The 21,715-nt window shown below is 40.5% G+C and overlaps 1 protein-coding gene across 6 annotated transcripts in view; it reads right to left on the bottom strand.

Annotated features, from left to right (window-relative positions):
* Positions 1-21,715, bottom strand: part of LOC121599705 (nephrin-like) — a 250,036-nt gene that overhangs the window by 85,512 nt on the left and 142,809 nt on the right. For all 6 annotated transcript variants that reach the window (XM_041927728.1, XM_041927725.1, XM_041927730.1 and 3 more), the window contains 2 exons: positions 17,656-17,811; positions 16,830-17,009 (listed from right to left, as the gene is read on the bottom strand). In XM_041927728.1, the coding sequence (XP_041783662.1) occupies positions 16,830-17,009; positions 17,656-17,811 (336 nt within the window). The remainder of the gene's footprint in view (positions 1-16,829; positions 17,010-17,655; positions 17,812-21,715) is intronic.

Below are 21,715 nucleotides of genomic sequence, written 5' to 3'. Positions count from 1 at the left end.
TCAATAGTATATAAAACTCACACAAAAAATGACTTGACAAGACAAGCTAGACGGATAGAGTTGATTTCTCGTATTGCATAATAAATCATATGGATGTTTGAATTCACATGCTTTTGAAAATAATAAGCCAAAATAGTAAAGGCCAATAACTGTTCTAATTGCGAAAATTGATTATTTGTGTAATATTAAATCCAATTTTTCTGTTTATTATGATTTGAATTTAATCCAATGTTTTCCTATCGTTATAGCCAATTATCCTTCCCTTTTCTGTGGATTTTGATCTTTAAAACTTGTTCAATAGTTCTAGCCATCCTACGCTGCTGTGGCGCTAAACTTTGTTCGTAACACTCATGAAGAAATATTGAAGTGGAATATTTGTAGATTATGCTGTATTTGTTTAACTGTGTCGGACATTGAGATTTGGATTTCAGTGGAGAATGACAAATCTAGAGGAAAAAAGTTCTCTTTATGAATTAATTCCTTAAAGTTTTGTCTGCACTTTTTGATAAATAATCAAGAAGAATCTCTTTTAAAAACATTTTAAGTTGAACACTAAATTTACCCTATGTTTTGTGTACTTTTTTTTAAATAATGCATATAGTTGTCTATAAACAAACACAAAACATAAAAAAAACAATGATTGAAAAACATGCACGGAGTGCTGTTTTATTCCACTCTGCACTTATTTTAAAGAATGTTAAAAAGGCTTTGTATTAGGCGAACCTTTCGCAGATTGCGCTACATAACAAAATATACATTACATTATTTGTTTTACATCAAATTGCATTACATAACATTACAACGTCGGTCGTAATCACGCCACATCGAAGCATTTAACAATCAAGATAAGTTTAGTTCTAAAATTCTATGGAACCGTAGACAGTAACAGTTTGATTAGAGTATAGCATCTCATTACTGTTAGTCAGCATTGCTCAACTGACCGTTCAAAACCAATTCCTCACATTTCTGCGTAACGGTATTTGTTTCTACCATCTAACCAGCTAAATCCAGTACATTCCTGGAACTATTTGTGGCAGCTTACAATAGCAGCATAACACCGTGTGATTGAATGCGACAGCCGGATTTGCCAAACAGGGATAAAGTTGGAGATGCAAATTTTTCTTTCTTTCATGGATCCCATTCCTTGCCCACTTCATGCTTATAAATGACATGCCCGGCTAGAGACAGTAGCACCATTGTTCTGGTCTAAAATATGTTCACCCCGCCACGCCGGAAGCAGGACTGGCGAGGGCATTCGCAATTTCTCGGAATCAATTTTTCATTACCAATTTTTATTGTACGTACTTCATCATACTAGTTTTTGCCGTTTCGTTTCTTTCTCTGATTGTGGGTACATTTTAGCTGGTCCATTAGGAGCATGAGACCCGAGGGTTTGCAGCATTCGGGACGATGAACTACATTTTTCTGCATTTCCTTCACTTTTTGTGTACATACCATCCACCATCCTCACACCCTAGAACACCTCCCGAATGAAGGAGGAAATTTTGAATGATTTCTCTTACCAGGCTCGCTGCATAAGCGAACCCATTCAGTGTCGTGTTGCCGGGCAAGCAGAAATTTAGAGAAAACCATGCTGGCACAAAACGTCTACATCATTCCGTTCATTTCAATTTGCTAACCATTTGTCTGTGTTAAGATGTGAATTGTTGTGTTCTTTTCTCTTCCTTTATGGATGCATGTGTGTGTGTGGGTTTCCTTTTCTCTCGCTCTGAGCACTGGGGTGGCTAAGATTTGGGGTATTTTTTGCGACTATTCTTCAAGGAGACATTTTTAACGTTTTGTTTGCCTTTGCCACGGAATGGGAAAAAGTATTTCTTTCTTTGCTTGTACCCCACCCTTTCCGATTCCGGTTTCGTGCCAGAGTTTTTATTTTCCAGCAAAACCGTTCCGTTGCAGCAGCAAAAACGAAACAGAACCTTGTGGCAAGTCGATGGGACGTATTCCGGGTCACCTTTAGAGTGCACACAATACGGTGGGTTTTGAGATGAAAATAAAGGTTTGGAAATTTTAAAGACACTGATTCGCCCGGCAACAAATGCCACTGCCGCCTGTACGACCGAATACGGGTGTGGTATGCTCAAAATGCTGTGCGCTTCCGTGTTCGGTTTGCCCAGCACAAGGAGAACCGGAAAGGAAAGAACAATACACGTTGGATGGTTTTGGCTAGAAATAAAAGAAAAACATAAAAAAATGCTTTCAACTAAAGCTGCGGGCACCTTCGGCGCTGGCCGTCGGGATTATACGAAAAACAGGATTCGTTCCAGTGAGAAGACTTGGAGGGAGCAAACAAAATAAAAGCTATCAACCTGACAGCTTGAATTGGATGATACGAACCAGAAGCCCGCAGCGGATACGAATGTTGACGGAAGGATAATCGTTGACAAGATTTAAACTAGAGAAGTTTGTTTTACGTTGCTGGTAGAAAGAGAGAAGAGAGATAGAGAGAGAGAGAGAGAGAGAGAGAAAGAGAAAGAGAGAAAACGAGAGCAGGGGGGAACATAAACAAACAACCACCATCGCTAGATCAATGATTTTTTTTGCATATAAAAATGTAGCGTAAATGCTTCTGAAAAGTTCAAAAGCCTGTAGCACAATCATTTTTGTTTTTCAAGGAGTAGTGTAGTAGTGCCAGCATAGTTTTGAGTGTCGGATGGCAAATTTTAAAGTGGAGACCAGCGATAGGAGCTTTTTTCGGTTCAACGATATACGATTGCACTTTTCAAAAGCTTTTTGAGTTGTGATAACTTTGCTGTGTTAGTTTTGTTATCTGTTTGACAGTTTTGCGTAGTTTAAGTTTGTTAAATTTGTAGTGAGAGTTTGTTTATTTTTTTTTTTCATGTCGTTGTAATCCATTTGATATAAATATTTTTTAATGCTGACAATATATAATTCAAAGTGCAGATATATAGAAAAATGTGGTTATATAGTGCCATTATCCTCTCAATTAAATAATCGTTGTTGATTTTGATATTAATTTAAATATTCAGATAAGCAGTTAAGATGTGTAGTGTTATTTATTTTTTATTATAATTTCTTTAAAAATATTGTACTAATTGAAAATCTAAAGTTATGCATGGCTAAATTATCAACCCAAATTCTCAGCTTTAAGTTATTAGTCAATTCTAATACGCTGTCTTGATAATAATGAAGATGTACGCAAGCTCACTTGATTATCCACTGAATCTGGCAATAACAACGCCTGAAATAACATGTAATCTCCATTAATGCATGAGTGTGGTTATGATGCACATCGTAATGAATATATCACTGTTTATGCTTACTCCTGCTTGAATGATGCATGAAGTAAATAATGAATATTTGACAATAAACATTACTGCATTTGTTTATACTATAAACGATAGCATACGCCTGAATAGCTGTCATTTATTCGTCATTTTCCCGTCGTCCCCTACATTGCGCGATGTAGGAAAACGTTTCTTTCCCGTTGGACGACAAGAAATGTGCTCTCGAGAGTGTGCGCAACCATTCTAACGAACCACGTGCATTCTATTCGGCTGCTGCCCTGCCCTCTTGCCTATGGAAATGTGTTTTTCGGAGAAGTAAATTATGCAAATGATTTGGAATCGATTCAGATATTCATAACTGTAAGTCCTATCATTTCCCTTTCGGATAATTGCATACCGGAGACGATCTGTGGGTGGGGTGCCACCGGAATCACATACCAAGCGAACCGTTCCATTCGTGCGAAAGGCGTCACCACCGGCTAATGACCATGTGCGAGCGTGCGCGGGTGAACGACAGCGTGGGTTTAGTCCGGATTTGGAATGAAGCGCTTGCAGCCATGAGCGACTACTAGCTACTCGGGTTGATGCCAGCCACTGCCAACGACGGGGTTCGATTTATTATTCATCCTCCTTCCACGGATTTTGCATGAGAATTCGTCTTCATCAGCGTTTGCTAGCAATGCTGGGCTAGCAACAACCCGCACCGGCAGTTACTTCGAAATCTCGTCCACGGGATGGCATCACGCACAAGCATGCGTGCACACACGTGAAGATATTCGCACAGGCAGAGTGAGTTTCGGGAATGGCATGGCAAAGATTGCTGCTATCATTACTTCCCAATCGTCTGCATGCATTCATTCCGAACGCAGCGTGCGTCTGAAGTGCGAATGCACTGGAATTCTTCCGATTGACCGGCCGGAGACATGCAGGCAGCACCGGTGCACACGCCCATTGCCCGGTACGCTGGCTGCGCAATGAAGATAAGCTTTCGATCCATTTAAACCTATAGATAGAGGCCTACAATGGTCGCACAATTGGCAACTGGGGGAAAGGGCACATGTTGGATGCATTCCGAAATAGGCAACTAATTAGCCGCACCCGTGCCTACAGTAGTTGGGCTAATTTGACCGAGGTCTTTGCTACTGACCTGAGCCAATTGGGCCTTGTTTCTACAAGGCAAATTTTCCACCCGGATTTCAATTGAAGATGAGGCATAAATGCCTGGTAATTGGGGTGTTCTGTAGGGCAGGTTTAAGGGGAATTTGATTTATGAGCTTTACGCTCCGACCGAACAATGCGTTCGTGTTCCGTGATTGAGTGCAAGGGAAAATATGCAAAAGGCTTGATCCATCTGGACTACTCCGTACGTTTGTGTTCGAAGTAAAAGCTTTTCCTGTGAAAATCGAACAGAAGCCTTTTTTTTACTTTACATAAGTGTTTTGCCTTTATTGTATCTCAATACTCAAATACTATTGACATGTGTTTTAACATTGTCCGACGTTGCTGAAATTATTCCTTTGTTGATTGACATATAGATATCTAGGATAGTGTGATTTAAAAACGAATGTTGTGAATTCGTTGAAGTGTTAAATTACCTTATGTTTGAAGCAAAGTGTTTAATATTTTGGTATTTTTTCAGTTATGCGTAGTCTATACAAACAACTAAGCATGGTAAAACAAATGAAATCGTTTTGGTAGGATTTTAAAGCTTGATTTTATCGATAAAACTGTAGCATATCGTTTCGAGCAGTTCTTTAAGTAGCGTATATTACAATGCAGTAACTAAATCGTGCATGAGCTAACCTGGACAAGTAGAACTATCTACTGCTTCATGCGTTTCATCAAAATCAGAAGTAGATACTAATGGAACATGTTAATCCAACAGCAGAAGAGGTTGTTAACTAGATAACTTACTTTTTAATACAAACAGAGAGAACAAACCAAGTTTAATCAACGATCGATTTATTATTCTTGATTTGCATTTTATTTTATTAATGAAATTTTCTTCACTCGATAAAATTATACATGAGTATGAAAGATAATAATGTTAATTTCTCTGTTCCACTATGGCTTTTAAAAATAAAAGTTATCGTGATAATCGATAGCACTTCTGGCACTTCTGTTATGCATCTAAGGAGCTTTGTTTAACCACTACCCAAACCTTTATTATCAGATATTGAAGCACTTTTGCTGATAGTTATTGGGGCAATAAATGGGGTTTTGCAACTCAGCAGGACTGCGCTCAAAACAATGGCCGCAGTAAACCAACCCAATAACAAATTCCTAGATTGTCCTTTTTACACCCATACCCCACAGGGCTTGCCACTTGCCCAACACTTCATCATTAGAAACACCTAGCCCGAACTCGTTTGCCCTCAAGGTTTTGTTGAAAATTACCCCGATTATTGTTTTCGGATGAAGTAAACGGAACCCTTTTTCCTCAAGTATGCAAGCAACCAGCTGAGTACGTGTAAGTTTGTTGTGAGGAAAACAAGGACTATAGAAAAAAAAACCTCCCTGTAACGTACAGGAATCTCTCCACTCCAGGAAATGGAAAAAGGGAAGTTTCGTCGCTTTAAAACCGCTGACCAGTACGGATGCAGTAAATTATTGAGTCTCCGTCCTTCTTCCGGGTACGCCTGCTCTTTCCGGACGGATGGTCTTTTCGACAGAGAGCGAACAAACGTCGAGTGTCCCGTGCAGCGTTCAGCTTTGAAAATGCCGTCGGACCATGTTTGTGCTCATACGTTGCACTCGTCGTCCATAATTTCCGCTTTTTTTTTAATCCATTCCCACATACCTTCCCCTTTCTTTCCCGGGCAAAGAATAATATGACCCGAAATTACCTTTCTCTTTCGTAGTAAAAACGAAAGTCTGCCCATAACCAAAGGCACACCCAAACTTGGGAGGAAAGCTTGCCGTAGTAAGCTTACACAAATTTGCCCGCCTCGTTAAAGACAACCTTTCCGTGCGTTAGTGAGCGTGCTTTGGTTCGCATGTGGATGAAGGGTGATAAGCCGGAAACCTAGCCGGGAAAACGGCCAGGTAGTGGTGGTGGTGATGGTGTGCCGGTGGTGAAGGTAGTTGAGTCAGGGAGAAAATAATGTTTATCCACACCGAACCGCATCGCATACAACCACCTCGGGACGGGCTTGCGTAGGCGCTAGCTCACACACATACACGCGCGCACGGGTGGTGAATGTCTGGATGTGGGAATTCGGGACTACATTTCAGTACTTAAAAACAATTGCCCTGCCCAATAAAAAGCCTTGTTTTATTTTCCCTGCGGGAGAGCTTGGCTTTTCGGTGCAGGCAAACAGACACTCACACACACACACACACGGCGCGGGGGTTGAAAACGCGACGTGAAAGTGTTCGTTGTGCTACGGGCCCGGGCGCTTCCCGTGCGGCTTTTCGGAACCGCTTTACGTACAGTGAGCGGTTGCTCCATGCCGCACCATCGGTCTTTATTTCCCCAAGTGGCTTTTCATTTGGTTAGGACTGCTTGCGTCTAATTTTGTTCTTTGCACAGCATGGTGCCAGGAAGACAGTTGGGCCACTTGCAGCCGTGCCGTGGTGTTTGAATATTGAGGCTGAGGTTAGAGTTTGTTGTTGCTATTGCTTTGTTTAGAAGCCATCTTGATGCACGAGCATGATAAAACAATATACGTGAGACTAGGAAAATCGGTTGTTTTTTGTGGAATATCAATAGGCATAGTTTGACTGCAACGAGGCTAATGCAAAATTAAAGAATGTTGGAGATTAACTATGTTGGCCCTAACCTACAATGGAGATATTACTTCTAAGATTATGATCATTTCAATAATCGATCTAAGCATGTGATCGATTTGGGATGGACGAGTAGAATACATTTAGATTGAAAATTGTTCTAATTCTATGCCAGGCATTCTATTTACACAACAAATACAAGAACATCAACTGTGCTAGCGGTCGAGAAGGAAATCAATATTACTATCATTGATTGCTAGCCGTATATGTTAAATACATTTGAAAACATTTGATAGACCTAAGATGTTTGGTTTCCAAGATCAAGATTCTGTATAAATTATATTGATGTACCCTGAACAACCCTTCGGATTTTATGCACTCGCTTAAGCATGTGTTCAGACAGTTTTATTAGGTTATTCGAACCAAAGTCTTAATTGGAGCATTTGGAGTTCGAAAGTTTAATTTAATTTTTTATTTTCCAATTTTGTAATCCTTGAGTCGAAAACAGCTCACAATTGATAACAAATAATTGCGATCTGGGATTTGTTCTGATTACTTCAGCATTTAAATTGAAATCCTAACAAAAGCCAGGTAAACCATTCCTTTTTCGACTGTATGGTTGGTTCGGGTGGTTATTTTTTAAGAGATACCTTTACATTGTCGAGGAGGATTGTTAAGAAATTAATCGTAATTATACCGTTTATAATCTTCAGTCTTGGCTGAATACTTTCAAAGCATCAGACTCCTGCATGGTAACCAAGGTCTTGGGTATTGCTTTCCCCATACAGAGTTCCACTCCATTCAGTAATCTACCCATAGTAGTGCTCTAAAGCTAATGTTCATGAGTTTTGTCGTATGCAGTTTAGGAAATACAAACCATTTGATTTAAGGAACCTTTCTGTTTAACGAATGTTTTGACTAAACTTTTTCATACAATCCTTAGGGTTTGATATAGGGATGCATGTTTCTATAATAACAATGTTTGCTGTTTATCAACAACAGCTCTAACTTGATAGATGCGTTGTGGCGAATTGAAAGAGAGAGAGAGGTAGCGCAGGAGCAGTAAAATGAGCAAAATAGCGAAAGTAGAAAAGGTTCATCCCGATGGAGCTTCGCGTGCAACGGATGAACCTGCGCTAGTTAAATGCAATTATCGCATTCGGGTTTACAGCGTGATTTTAAAACGGACATGAAGACGAAAATCGAAATATTTTTACCATCGCGACTGGCAGAAATAAGTTGAGTATTTTTTTTAATACAAAGAAAGTAGAATTAAAATAATAAAATTGAAGTTTTTATTTTTTTAGTTCGCGAAAGAAGCAATTTCTTGTGCAAAAGATGCAAAATTTCTTGTATCGCATAGACCTACGTTTAATACATACTTTTCTTTATGTTTATGTAGCAACATACACCGTTGCATTAAGGCAATCCCTCTGCTCATAAACTCATGTCAAACTGATTGTTGAGGTAAACAATGCGAAAATGCTTTGTTTTAAAACCACTCCAACAAATTAAACGTAGTTTTATGATCTCAAAAATACAAACAATAACATATTACATAACATAACATATTACATTATTTAAAAAGCCAACGTTTCATAATTGAAGTTTCATTTCAGCGTAACATTTAATCTTCGTATGGCTTAGGTTATGAGTACGTCCAAAACAACGCATATTCTTACACCCTTCACAAAAGCACGATGGCTTGTATGGCTTTTAGCAAATATGTACCACCATCAAGCGTAGAGAAATTTGATATCAAACGATGGATTGAATTCCACGCTACCCCTCTACACTTCATTAAACTCGCCGTTTTTACGCCCCGAGGCTAACACCCATCGAAGCGCTTTACGAGCCGTGCTACCGAGTGTGCGTAACGTGCAATAGGTAACGAAGTGTTTATCAACTTGAGTAACGAATTCTCCGAATTTCCGTCGCAACGCTACAATGTTTGTAGTTTGCTTTGTCGGTCTTTGCCAGGATGGCGATTCCTAATGTCCCAGCATACTATTAAACGTTAGGCAGTGGTGGCCGTGGAGAAAATGAGAAAAAGGCGTCATGATTTATGGCAACATCGTGTGTGTGCGCGTGTCTGGGTGCTGTGTGTATGTGGCAGGAGAGGTGGTTGTAACTGTAAAGGGGAGAGGCATCGTCACAGTGTGGCCAGTAATAAAACGAGCCAGGCGTCTCCATCCGTGCCTGAGCACTCTGGAGCAAATGAAGGGGAAAAGACACAAAGCTCAAAGTACACACGCGGTAGGCATTCGAAGACGCTCGCAGCGTCACCGTGATTAATGCTCAAAGTAATGTCTGCGTTCCAACGAGCTTGTGTTTCCCCGGGTAAGCCGACTCATGTTGGAACGAAAGCAGCAGCAGCAGTCGTCAAGCATCCAGCTAACAAGCACGGCTCGATTGGTTTGGCACTTGCTGAAACGATCTGCTCCGGTGTCGTTTGAAGCTTGAAGATGACCAAACGAGCATACGGCAGCGGCAGCGGCATACGCTGTGTCCCTAGTCGGGCCTGCTAGCCGACCCGTAATGTCATGCACTTACACACTACGGCTTATGAAAAGGTGGCAAATTACCTCTCTCGAGTGGCAGACGCATTAAAACTGGGCCCGTGCTACGGAACACAGCATCAGCGGCCTCACTAGCAGTAGCGAATTCTCTTACACACGTACACACACTCATTCGCACAGAGAGCAGTCATTCACCTGTACGGCAAAAGCTTCAAGTGTTGTAGACCACTGGTGCTGCGGGTTGCAGCACTATTCGCAGGCTCGCGAAAGGGAAGCCGAGGTCTCATTAGCAAGCACGCAGCATCTACACGCCGAAGTGAAGTAATTGTGATGCAGACACACCGGTGCAACATTGTCATCCGCGCGAACAAAACACAAAAACCTACTGATCGGCCGGGGCCGGGAAATGTAAAGGAGTACCAGGAACAGCTTGGTGCTGAAGTAGTTGTCAACGTCTGCAACGTGATACGGTGCAGAGATAGTGGCAACAACAAAAACAACAATAAGAAAACAAAAAAGCAAAAGCAAAGGTAGAAAAAATACACCATTCCTATGAAGATGGCACTTATGGAATCGTTGTTACGCGATAATGAAGGAAATTTGAGCCGGTGTTTCGTTTCGACATTTTCCAAAAGGTTCGTCTCCGGAGCGTGTTCCGTTGTACGCTTTCTTGCGCACCGTTGTCGGCATGGTGCACGATGCAGGCAACATCAAAATTGAAGTTTTTCCCTTTAGTCATAGTACAAACGGTGAAAAGGTTTGTGCAGTACATGTGTTCTTTTTTTTCTTTTTGGTTTCCTAAACGTGAATAAAGAAATTCGCAACCTTTCATGAAGGTGAAATAATAGCTATTTGTTACATTTCGGGTGTCTATCTAGCTGATGAAAGATTGTTATATTCATTACAGAGTATTAAACAGAAGTAGTCATACGACAAATTTGCATACTGTGACAACCGTGGTAATTGCAACCCCTTATACAAGTATGGCAAAACATAGCAGATACTTTATTTTGTATTTTTATGAGAAGTGTTTTTAAACTGATAATCATGATATAATTCTAAAGTTTATGATGTGCCGTTTGAATTAAATACGTATTTTAATGTGTGTGATCTTTTGTGTTAGTGTTTTGGATTTGTTATATGTTAAAAGATGTTTTTCTATTTACAATCTCTTGTGGTACATTCGTACGACCTAACAACATACCCGTGATAGGTTTAAGCCCCAAAAGAACCGTGCATTCACACGAAGGATTGACCGCTATGACTGCTATTGACTGCTATGGCTTATACATAAGTCAATGTTGTGGCCAAAAAGTGGAAAACTTCGGTAAAAATTACCGATTTTTATGGCCACAGGAAATCGAGCAGGGTTTGGAGACGGACAATTTTTGCGGAATTTTGCGGACAATTTTTGACATCCGCTGGTTTCTGGCTGGCATGAGAGTTGGTTGTAATCTTTTAACAAGTCCAATGAAATGCTGTGAATTTTGGTATTTAAACCTAATTATATGAGTACTGCGCATGGTAGAATAGTCTTTTACAGTGTTTTCCATTTAATAACTGAATTTAAGCTCAATACAATATCCGATTTGAAAAACACAAACCTTTCTTTATCTGACGTTGTTTCAATCGAAGTTGACAATTATTTAAAATATTTGAACCGTGTACGAAAAGCAGGTTGATGTATTTGCAAATGATATATAATTGTACTTTCTAAATTGGGCATTGTAGCACACGTGGACAGTTTTTTATAAGACAGTGAAACTCTGTAAAGGTTTTTAGTGAATATCATGCGGTAGAAACATGTGTTAATGTGTGTATTTACAACGATTCGCAAAAGTGTTTTACGGGTTTGAGTTCAATCACAAAACTCTGAAATGTTGCATTTCCAATTGGTCTTAACATGCATAATGGTCTGTATTCAGAAATTTAGTGTTATACATGGACAAATGTTACATCCTTGCATAACGTCCCCAAAATTTAACCTCGTTGAGTTTCAGATGAAACTAGGTAGGATTATTATATTTAAATAATTAAAACTAATCATCAAAACTATTGAAACTATTAAAACACTATGGCAAGAGCAAGAAAGTATGGTTTAAAATGTTCTAAATGTATTGTAACTGATACTAATAACCAACTGTTATAAAAATTGTCATGAGTTGAAACATATATATTACTGTACTATAAAAACTATCCATCTCCTAACAGGCTATCAAGTGAATGACATCATAATTAGGACGTTAACGGCTAATTTTTAATCAAAAATGAAAAGGCGTAAAAGTAAAAATAAATTTGAAACCGATGGAACAATGAGAGATTTTCCATAAGAACTAAACCACAAAAAATATCCTTACACCACTTGTTGGTTTATATCCCATGGAGTGCGATTTTTACTCATCGAAAGCTACTCACTGGTTAGCAGATTTGCTCTAAACGACACTTTCAATCGTACACTTCCGCGGTGCAACTCCCTGTGAGAGCCTAGCCTAGTACGCTTTGCTGCAACGATGGGACATAAAAGATAGCGGAACATTCTGCAAATCCATCCGTCTAGAAATGGATCAAATTTCGACGCCGACAAGCTTCGTCTTTTTAATCTTCACCCTCCCGGGGCTGCCCGAATGCAGGTTGAAGGAGGTGTGCTGAACACAAAGCGGTGGCGCAGTGAGAAAAAAGAGTACACGAACATGGATGAAAACAATCCAAAACCAATCCTTTTTTCTGTCGGAGAAATCCATCAGCGACAAAACTCCAGCCTCCGGGCAGCACTTCATCGCTGTGCAACAGTCACAGCGCACGCCGGTGTGTGCGTACTGGTTGCTAACAAACAAGCGTGCGTGGGACAAAGACCAAAATGGCGCAAGAGTGATGACAGGGGTGCGAGGGATCAGTGTGACGAAAGAGTGATAATCAGCAATGGGTGGCCACCCCTTGCACACCCCCCCCCCCCCCTTCTGCCCTAAAGGGTGACTCTTTCCATTTTGCTGCGGTTTTCGGTTGAAGTGTTTACAGTACGTCTCAAGAGGTGACGCTGCTAGCGTAACGCTTTGTTTTGATATACATTTTTTCACCTTTCAGTTTCACCTCCTCCCACAATCTCGTTGAAAGAAGTTGAGACAAGAACTCGGGGGACACTTCACGACACATACACACGTACACATGCCGCAGAAACATGACCGCGGCCTAGAGTGCGGGACGCGTGCGCCGTTTCCGGCGTAACGGACACAGTATCGGAGCAGCTAATGTGAAAAGTTTTTGCACAATCTCGAGCTATCGAGCAGACAGGATGCGACTGGCAGAGGTAGGGAAAAGGGCACAATGTTGCGCGTGTGTGTATTTGGGGGAAATAATACACTCATTTCGTCCGTGCAAACAACCGTGTAAACATGGAAACAAAAGGGCCGACTCGGGTTTGTTTGAACCCGTGCGCACGGAAAAACTGTTTCATAGTATCCGTACCGGAAGAAGGGTGCCGGTACCGGTACGGCAAGGGTTGGCTGGTACTACAAACTCTACTCCACCAGAAGCCACCCCGACCGGTGTCAAGTTTCCGTCTGCTCGGAAGGGGGCTAAACGGGGATGATGTCGCGCGTAAAACTAGTGCGCGCGTCTTCCAGCCTCCTTGGCGCTCGCACGTTCGCATTACTACACACGCCGCCCAGCGTGAAAGGATCTAGCCAGCTTTCTGGAGCCTCCCTGTGTTTTAGTTCCCGCTATGAGTGTGGAGCCGACACTGCACCCTCCAGCCAAGCAGTGAGATATCCGACTGCGCAGCGGAGTTGCTTATCGTTATCACTCGCCAACCAAAGCAAGCGTGCTAGTAGCAAGAGTGGTTCGAGAAGGGAAAAGACGAACAGGATTTTTGTTGGAGTTTGATAATGAAAAGAAACCGTCACCGAGTGCATGTACATGAGTGAGTATGAGGATAAAATAGACGTCGTAAAATTTTTAATAACAGAGCACCGAGACCTTTCCAAGGCGCGTCACTAGAGGAAGCGTTGCAAAGCGATGCTCCGTCCCTGGTGACAGAGCGGTGACGTTTTCCCGTCTCCAGTGCTGAATCTTATGAACTCGCGCTGCACAAAAGCTGCAGCAGCGTGGTGCAGCAGTTCGTTGAAAAGAGTTGAATGAATTTTTGAAGAGTGCCACCCGCTCAAATGATGCCTTCAATGTTCCATCACACTTTCTGCCCAGGAAAGCGATACACAATTGTACGGTTGGTGATCCTACGGTGGCGAACGTGAGAATGGGAAGGGAGAAAATGGGAAGATGAGGGCACCTTAATTACAATAATTGCACGTCTGGTATCCAGTTTTCGGACCGGTGAGTCCAGGAGGTTTTATGTAGCCGTCCCCGGGAGCTCTGGCACCAAAGGAGATTTTAGAATTTTTGCTTGACACGGGTCGCTTTCGTTCGTGTGACATCGCGTGCTTCCAGCTTCGCCTTTCACAAAGCGAGCCGGTGACTGGGAGCAACGCATGGTGAATGGAAGGGGATGAAATAGACAGTGGCGTACAGATGTCAAACGGATTCTGGATGCTGGGGAGTAGGGGACCACTTTCCTTCGGTCCCTTGTGTCGGCGCTACCTGCCTCTGGCCAACAGCGAGAGTTGAATTTAAAACCGTGTGCATCATTTATGGCATGCAGAAGTTTGCAGACACTGTTTGTGCTTCGGTTTGTGCCGCAGCCACTGTGCCGCTGCACAGAACGGTATGGAGCGGCAGCCATGCCGGGCCGTGCCATCCCCATCTCATTGCGCGTTGATGGTGGTTTTGTGAAGTGCGGTGAGAGCTTTTTTTTTTATCCAACACGCTCCCACTTTGCGTACTTTCGCTTGTTTGTAGTTGTGTTGGTCGCCGGTGCATGCCTTTTATTTATTAGAACGATGTCGAACGTGCTGGAAACAAATCCGAAAGTGTGTGGAGCAGACGCCACAAGTTGGAAGATGATTTATGCTGCTACTGCTGCCACTCGTTAACGCGCGTTTGCAACGGGTTTTGAATTCATGCCTGAGCTCTTATTTTTTGTATTTGTTTTTGTTTGCCCGCACTGGCTCTACTCCTCTACACGGTACTATGAATATGCAGAGGTTATTGACATGTCGGATCTCGTGGCAGTGTTTGGGTTGTTGATTGGTAATGGTAGAGTCAAGTGGTAGTGTTAGAGTTTGCCAGTAGAATGCAAATTGTGTAGCAGCGCTTTGGATGTAGTTTATACTATATTTTCATACGCTTTTATGAACGGTTATTTTTGTTGCTTTTTAAAAATGAAAAATATTTTGGTTTAGAATACTGAATTATAATGAAAATATTTTGAGTAAAGCCTTTAACTATTGAGCACTGCATTAAAGTCATAAGAAAATACTCAAACAAGGATCTTAAAACTGTATGTAAAGGTGGCAATTATCTGTCAGTACATATCATAGTGCTTCATTTGGTTTTTATGCAGTGTTGAAGTGTGAAGTTGTGAAATATAAAACTTAATTCAATAGAATTTGTTTCAGTAATTAAACTGTTCAATAAGATTGCACTGTTTGATTAGACTATAAATTAGAATAAAACCCGTATTTCCCCTTATAAAAATTAAGATTGTTATATTCTTTATCTTTTCATGGGATATTCATAATTCTTTAATCAGTGATGTTGTCAATCAGTAAAATAATATTTTATTACCCTTATGTTTAACACTCCAGCTTCTAGATAAACTGTTGTTTCGTATCAGGCTGCTGGTTTTATAAGACCATGAAGTGGTTGTAGTTTAGAGTAGGTAAGTGAGCTATTGTGTTGGAATAATAATGATAAATCATATTTTAATTGTGATTTGTATTCGTATAATATATCATAACGTTCAATGAATATTCCATTTTATACTAAAAGTCATTATCAAATCCAAACCAAAATCAATCATCATATTCATAATCAGTATATTGCACTAGATTTGTTCCAGATATTGTCGGATATTAAAAAAAAATAAAAGGATTAAAACAAGATTATAAAGCTAATAAATTTGTTATTTAAGTAAAAAAAATAATTTTTGTTCTATTTTTTTAAGTATGTCTCTTATTTGATTTCCTGTGATATTTCGTAAATTAGAATCATACTACACATATTACCAGACATTGTACCATGACCGTGTAAATAAACGGTGTGCAATCTACGATTGCTCATATATTTATCTGTCAAATGGCTCGATTTGATCTATTTATCTATTTAAAAAATCTCTCGGACATATAATCTAGAAAATTTATGCGCAATCTTGGCGCAATTGAAAAATGTATGAAAGTTACGTTTATTAGTCAGGGTGGGATACGCGTAGTAACGTAACATTTATGGTTTTTTAAACATGACTACTTTTCAGTTCAAGTAAAATGAATAAATCAGCCTAGTAACGAATAGAAACTGGGGAGAGCGCAAGGTGCATTTGAGAGTGTTGAAGAGAATAATGCACGCAAAACACGGCGATGTGACGAGTATTACATTTTCATCACCAAAAGTAAGCGACTTCAATAAAAAAGTGCAATAAATATCTTAAGCTGTCATAAAAAAATACTTCAAAACCACAAAAACCTTATAGAAGTGAATTGAAGTTTTTGATAATTTAGACAAAATAGGTCCGACGTGATACGGCTAGCCAGTCCCTGAGAAAGACTCTCCCGAATAGCCACATAATCGTTTGATCATATAACGTTCTTGATATGAAATACAGCCGATTTAAAACACTGAAAATACTTTATACAAAATGAGTGTGTTGCACTGAATTGCTGTTCATACAAAACACACTTCCTCCCCTGAGGAAGCATATGGTACCAGCTTAATGAACTCAGTTCGGTGAAATTTAATTTTCCATGTTCTGTAAAACATCGTTTTCGCTAGACTTTGTTGTTCTGTTGCAGTTTCCGCCGAAATGGAAACTCCTCGATCCACAGTTGGAATGTCGGATTTTTTCGAAAGCTGCACCGAAAAACGAACTCGTACCATCCAACAAATATACCCAGAAACGGCATATAGTTGCACGCTTGAGTTAACATACCGCAAAAAAAAGATTCATATTAATTTTCCTACCATTCGTGTTCTAGCCCGGTCGCACATGCTAATGAGCACCTGCTGTGTTCGATGACACATAACTCTCCGTCGAGTTGAAAGCTATCTGCTCTGCACAATGGTTATGAAAGGGAGAGTTTTTTCTTCAAGTAAAAAAAAAATTAACGTCCTTTTCGTTTTGCGGAACGTGAAACTATAGATTTTGTAAAAAATTACGAACAAAGCGAGATATAAGCTTTGATGCAAGCAGCTCCACATTTACTTCACTTACCGATTACGGTCAGCCTGGCCTTGGCACGGATCAGCTTGTGGTGCATATACGGTCCCACCTGGCACTGGTATTCGGCGTCATCCTCGAGCGTGACATTCACTATCCGCAGATTGTAGATGCCCTGACCACTGTCACCGAGCACCGAATACCGTGGATATCCCGGTATGCTCTGCGTAAACCCTGTTGGGAGATAGAATAATAGTAAGAATAGAATTGTAATTACATTGTTACAACCGAAACTTCTGCTTGCACGAGATAGAGTAGTGGATGCAGTTCAAGGGGATGAGTCATTCGTTATGTTTCCCATTCCAGTGCGTAACAATGCATCATCACGCATGAAAGGGAACAAAAATAAAGTCTAATGAAAACTTATACTAATACTTCTCATGTTCCCCTTACCAAGACAAAGACATTTTAGACATTGTAATTTGTTGCTGCCCTCTAATGGTTTCCCATTTTTCTCTCCTGCTCGATGTGCACCACTACACACATGCGTCAGGCACTCATGCTCAGTGCATGCACTGAAGCAGTGATTATCATTTCCATTCCCATACTGACATTCCGGCTACTAATACTTTACAGCGAAGAGTTTGGGGAAGGAGTGAAGGAAGACCACTTTTTGCCAACAACGAAAGGCCGACAGCGAATACTGACCAACGGGCCAATGGCCTAACGGGTGAAGATGAGCGCCCGTAGTGCCCATTATGCTCGGAGATTCATTAAGTACGGCGCTGCAGTACGGCCCGGGATAGAAGAAACCCAGCTGGATGGGACAGGGCTGGGATCACGGAGTGGGAAATGGAAATTTTATGAAATTATTACTTACCCAACGCAAAACCGTCCTTGGTCCACTGCACCGAACCGGCTGCGTTGTGAATTTCGCATCGCAACAGTGCCTCGGCACCCTCCGCCACGACCAGATCGCCCGGAATTAGGCGGAATTTTTGCTGCTCGGCTATACACGGCAGTAGCAACGGCACCACTGCAAACGAGAGAAAGAAAGAGACAAAACGAAAACACACGTTAAAAATGGCAAACGACTATTAGCCAATAGCACGACTAAGGAACGGACATGCGGCTTTGTGTGAAATGGGAAAAGTGTTTCCGGGAGCGTTCCGAAACTGGGCAGCAGACGCAAGCTGTTTAGTTGTGTGTGGTGTGCACCGAACTCGGTACATAATTAGAAGATTCTTTCGTGCTAAGAATGCTCGAGTGCTTAATGCTGCTAGTGTGCCACCGTATGGCGTTCGGGCTGCTCGTTGCTCGTGCTTAATTGAATGGCACACACTATGGGGCACACCAGATTGTGGGCGGGAAAGAACTGTGGTGAATGCATTTGCTGCATCGGCTCCAAAAGCAATTGATGTATCAGTATTGGATGTGGTTTTTGGGATGGCTGGTGCTGGTTGTAGTGTGTCCGTAATTAAATAACAATTACTTTCACGACATTCGGCACCGGGTGCTGGTTAAAAGTGTTATGACGCACATGTATGAAGCAATCAGTACCATCCGGAACTTGCAACGAATGGAGCGAAATAGTTGGTGCCTTTAATGGTGGAGCCATGGTACAGATTGTAGGGAGAGCGTTAGGTTTGCTACGAAGGTTTGTTTTCGATAACATGAAATGCGTCAAAGAAATGGAATGGAATGGGTGGTTTTGATACTGAAATTAAGCACCGAACAATAGTTAAAGCAAAGGATGTGTCTTTAATGCACGATGAATAAATGAATATGAAAACATAAATTATTGAACCACTTTCCCATACTCGATCGAATTCGGGAAGGATCGTAGCGATTGTCAAAATGACATAAAATGATGGTTTACTTGGAAATGTTTTTTAAACATCTTTCCATATTGTACGCATAACTGAGCAGGATACTCATGAAACAAAATAAAGCAACCGTTGTATCTGTATCTCTTAGATCGAGTTTGGGAAATTGGCTGATTGTAAATTGTTATCATTTGAATTGTATAACAACAATGACAATATAATAATAGATTGCTAATTCATTATTTTTTGTTGATGTCTTTTTCACAATTTGTTACTCATGTTCTCTGAATTCTGGATTTCACGAATGTACATCACCGACAAACCGACGTGACACTGACGTTACAAAAGTGTCCCACACAAAAGTACTGTCATTTACCAGTGAGGCGAACACTTCAGTCAAAGTAAGCTCTGTTCACTGCTGCTTCGATGTAATCAACTTTTCTAAATACAAATGGCGAAGGAAGTGTGAGGCAAGATTTTGAGAGAATTATTGGACAAAACACCCAGGAAAATCATTTTATAAGTTTCCAAACCAATGCAAAAGATGTGAGAAGTACATAAAACAATACGCATTGGAATTTGCGAAGAAAAACAAAAATGGGGTTTAGCAGTTTCTTCTCTGTATCAGTGTAGTAAGCGAATCATTATAGAGATGCCGCTAGTGTTTAACGTATTTTCCAAAGTCTATATAATACAGAGGTCGATGCATAGCTCGATTTTGGTCGACCATTTTGAAAGCTTATTTTTGACAGTTAGATGAAAAACCTGAAAAAAGAACAAACGATTCCAAACAACCAAACACTTTTCAGGGCTTATTGTGCATTTTGTTCTCAAAACTTAGTGTAACTATACATTTCTTTTTCAAGAACGTGGCATGGAGTAGTTTTTTCAGTAATTCATCGCTCAAAAATGACCACAATCAGAAATCTGGCCTCTTAGCTTTAGCCCTCTTGAGCTGCACATGATATCGTCATAATTTCGGGCACTGATCTTGTTGTAATTGATAATTTCAATATAATTCTATATTTTCTTGATATTTGTCAATTTTTTTAAGTATAATATTACAACCAAACGATGTAAAAATGACCGAAAATGCTTTCAGACCACTGCATGCACAACAACTAAAACCTCTATGTATGCTACGATAAAACTATTGAAGCTTTTTCATCCAGTTGTCAAAACTTTCCCATGCTTTTTGATCAAATGTTCTGGACGGCTCGACCTCTGTATTATATAGACTTTGGTATTTTCATTTGAAATAAGGAGACAACTTTTGAAGCTCATTTTGTTCGAAGTGTCACGTCGGTTTGTCGGTGTGTACATTGTGAATGTTCCCTTGATCTTGATCAATTTTTAATGCATCTGCATTGGATGGAAATGGACTAGCTCGGTAGAATGTGTCAATTATTGTTTAATTTAGCTTTGAAGCTTTATTGTTGTATGATGTCCTTACTGAGGTTTTTGTTGTCAAGATGTGGCAAAAGAAGGCTGTGATTACGAAAAATAAGACAGAATCGACAATGAATCGAGACACGCGTGCGGGATCAGATTATCATGGACTCATATCAAAAGGTTATTTAAATCATAGCGAATCATATTGAAAAAACAACAGTTAGAAACACTGAGTGATTCCATCAGTGTACGCAAACTTTATCTTGACTTCAGAAAAAATTAAAAACAATTAACGTGAAGATTCTCATATTTGTTTTTACTTTTTCAGCAACATTTGAAAAATTAAGTTTTATTGAATTCCATGCAACTGCATGTAAATCGTAACCTTGTACATAAACTTGTTAATTTGGGAAAAGCTGTTTTATACCCATATAAATGCTCAATCAATAATAAGGCTGTTGCATCCTATTTGGATCCAATCATTCTGCATAACTATACTTCAAATTAAAAATCGTGTTGTTATAGCATTTTTAGACCCGAACACTGGAGATGATCCAATGATGCTACAAAGTAGCTGATCTCCTATAGATGCGTCGTTTCGATTTGTAAAATGAAGCTTAAACGGGCATTGAGCCTTCATAGCTCATCGTATATACATCGTTTTAAATATTTCTCAGATTAAATATTAAACAAAAGGTATGTATAGCAGACCAATATCTGCATACATTCGAAACTTGTTTTTAGAGATGATAGCTATGTTCAATCAATAAAGAACCCTGGATTGGAAGTGAGTAAGCATAGGTATGGCTCCCTATGCAATAATAAGATGTGATCTCGATGAACTAATCAGCACAGGGCAGCTCGAATGTAATTAAAACTTTTGTTCATTTCCATTATTTACTTTCCATTTACAACACGGTTTAAGTGTCGAGTGCAGTATAAGAGCTTCATTTTCAAACCATCTTACACACTGGCAGTACCAGAGGATCTTTCCTTCTCTTTCTTCATCTCACTCTCTCACTCTTTTTTCTCCAGCCACTAGCAATACATAATTGCATAATTATTCCCTCGTTGGAAATCACTTTCCTATGCATGGAACAAGGCACCATTTTTCCCGTGTTTTTCCACACCATCACCTGAGTTGCAGTTGCAAAAGTGGAAAAAAGTGAATCCAGTTTCTCGCCTTCACCGTCACCACCACCACCACCACCACCACCACCACCACCACCGATAGTCACACATACCAGAGCACATCTGCATGTTGGGTAGCATTTGCTTTTTATCGCCATTTTTGTAGTGTCAAACAACAACGGGAGTTAGTGTTCTGCAGCAGCTTTTAAATGTAGAAAAAAAATCATCCGTAACGAATAACAAACAAAAAAAACTAAAAATGAGGGGCACAGCAACACAATCATACACACACACAGCCAACAGGAGAGAAAAGGTTGAATCATCCCCGGATGTAAACTACGAACCTGACACGTTCAACTGCAGAGCTGTTCGCCAAAAGTGCTACCGGCTGTTGGGCACTGGTCCGTCCGGTGCTGCGGTAGGACCTGGTAAAAGTTAAAATTGAATTCAAACTTTTCAGTTTTCTAACGAGCCGCGGGCCGTAGTGAAAAAGGCACAAAAAATCATCTCGGGCAAGGACTGTTAGGGGGAGAACAACAGAGGAAAAGAGTGAGAGCGAGAAAAAAGCATCCCACCAGGTGGTAAACACAA

The sequence above is a fragment of the Anopheles merus genome, chromosome 3L (assembly GCF_017562075.2).
Source record: "Anopheles merus strain MAF chromosome 3L, AmerM5.1, whole genome shotgun sequence".
NCBI classification, from domain to species: Eukaryota; Metazoa; Arthropoda; class Insecta; order Diptera; family Culicidae; genus Anopheles; species Anopheles merus.
This window is presented reverse-complemented; position numbering and strand designations above follow the sequence as displayed.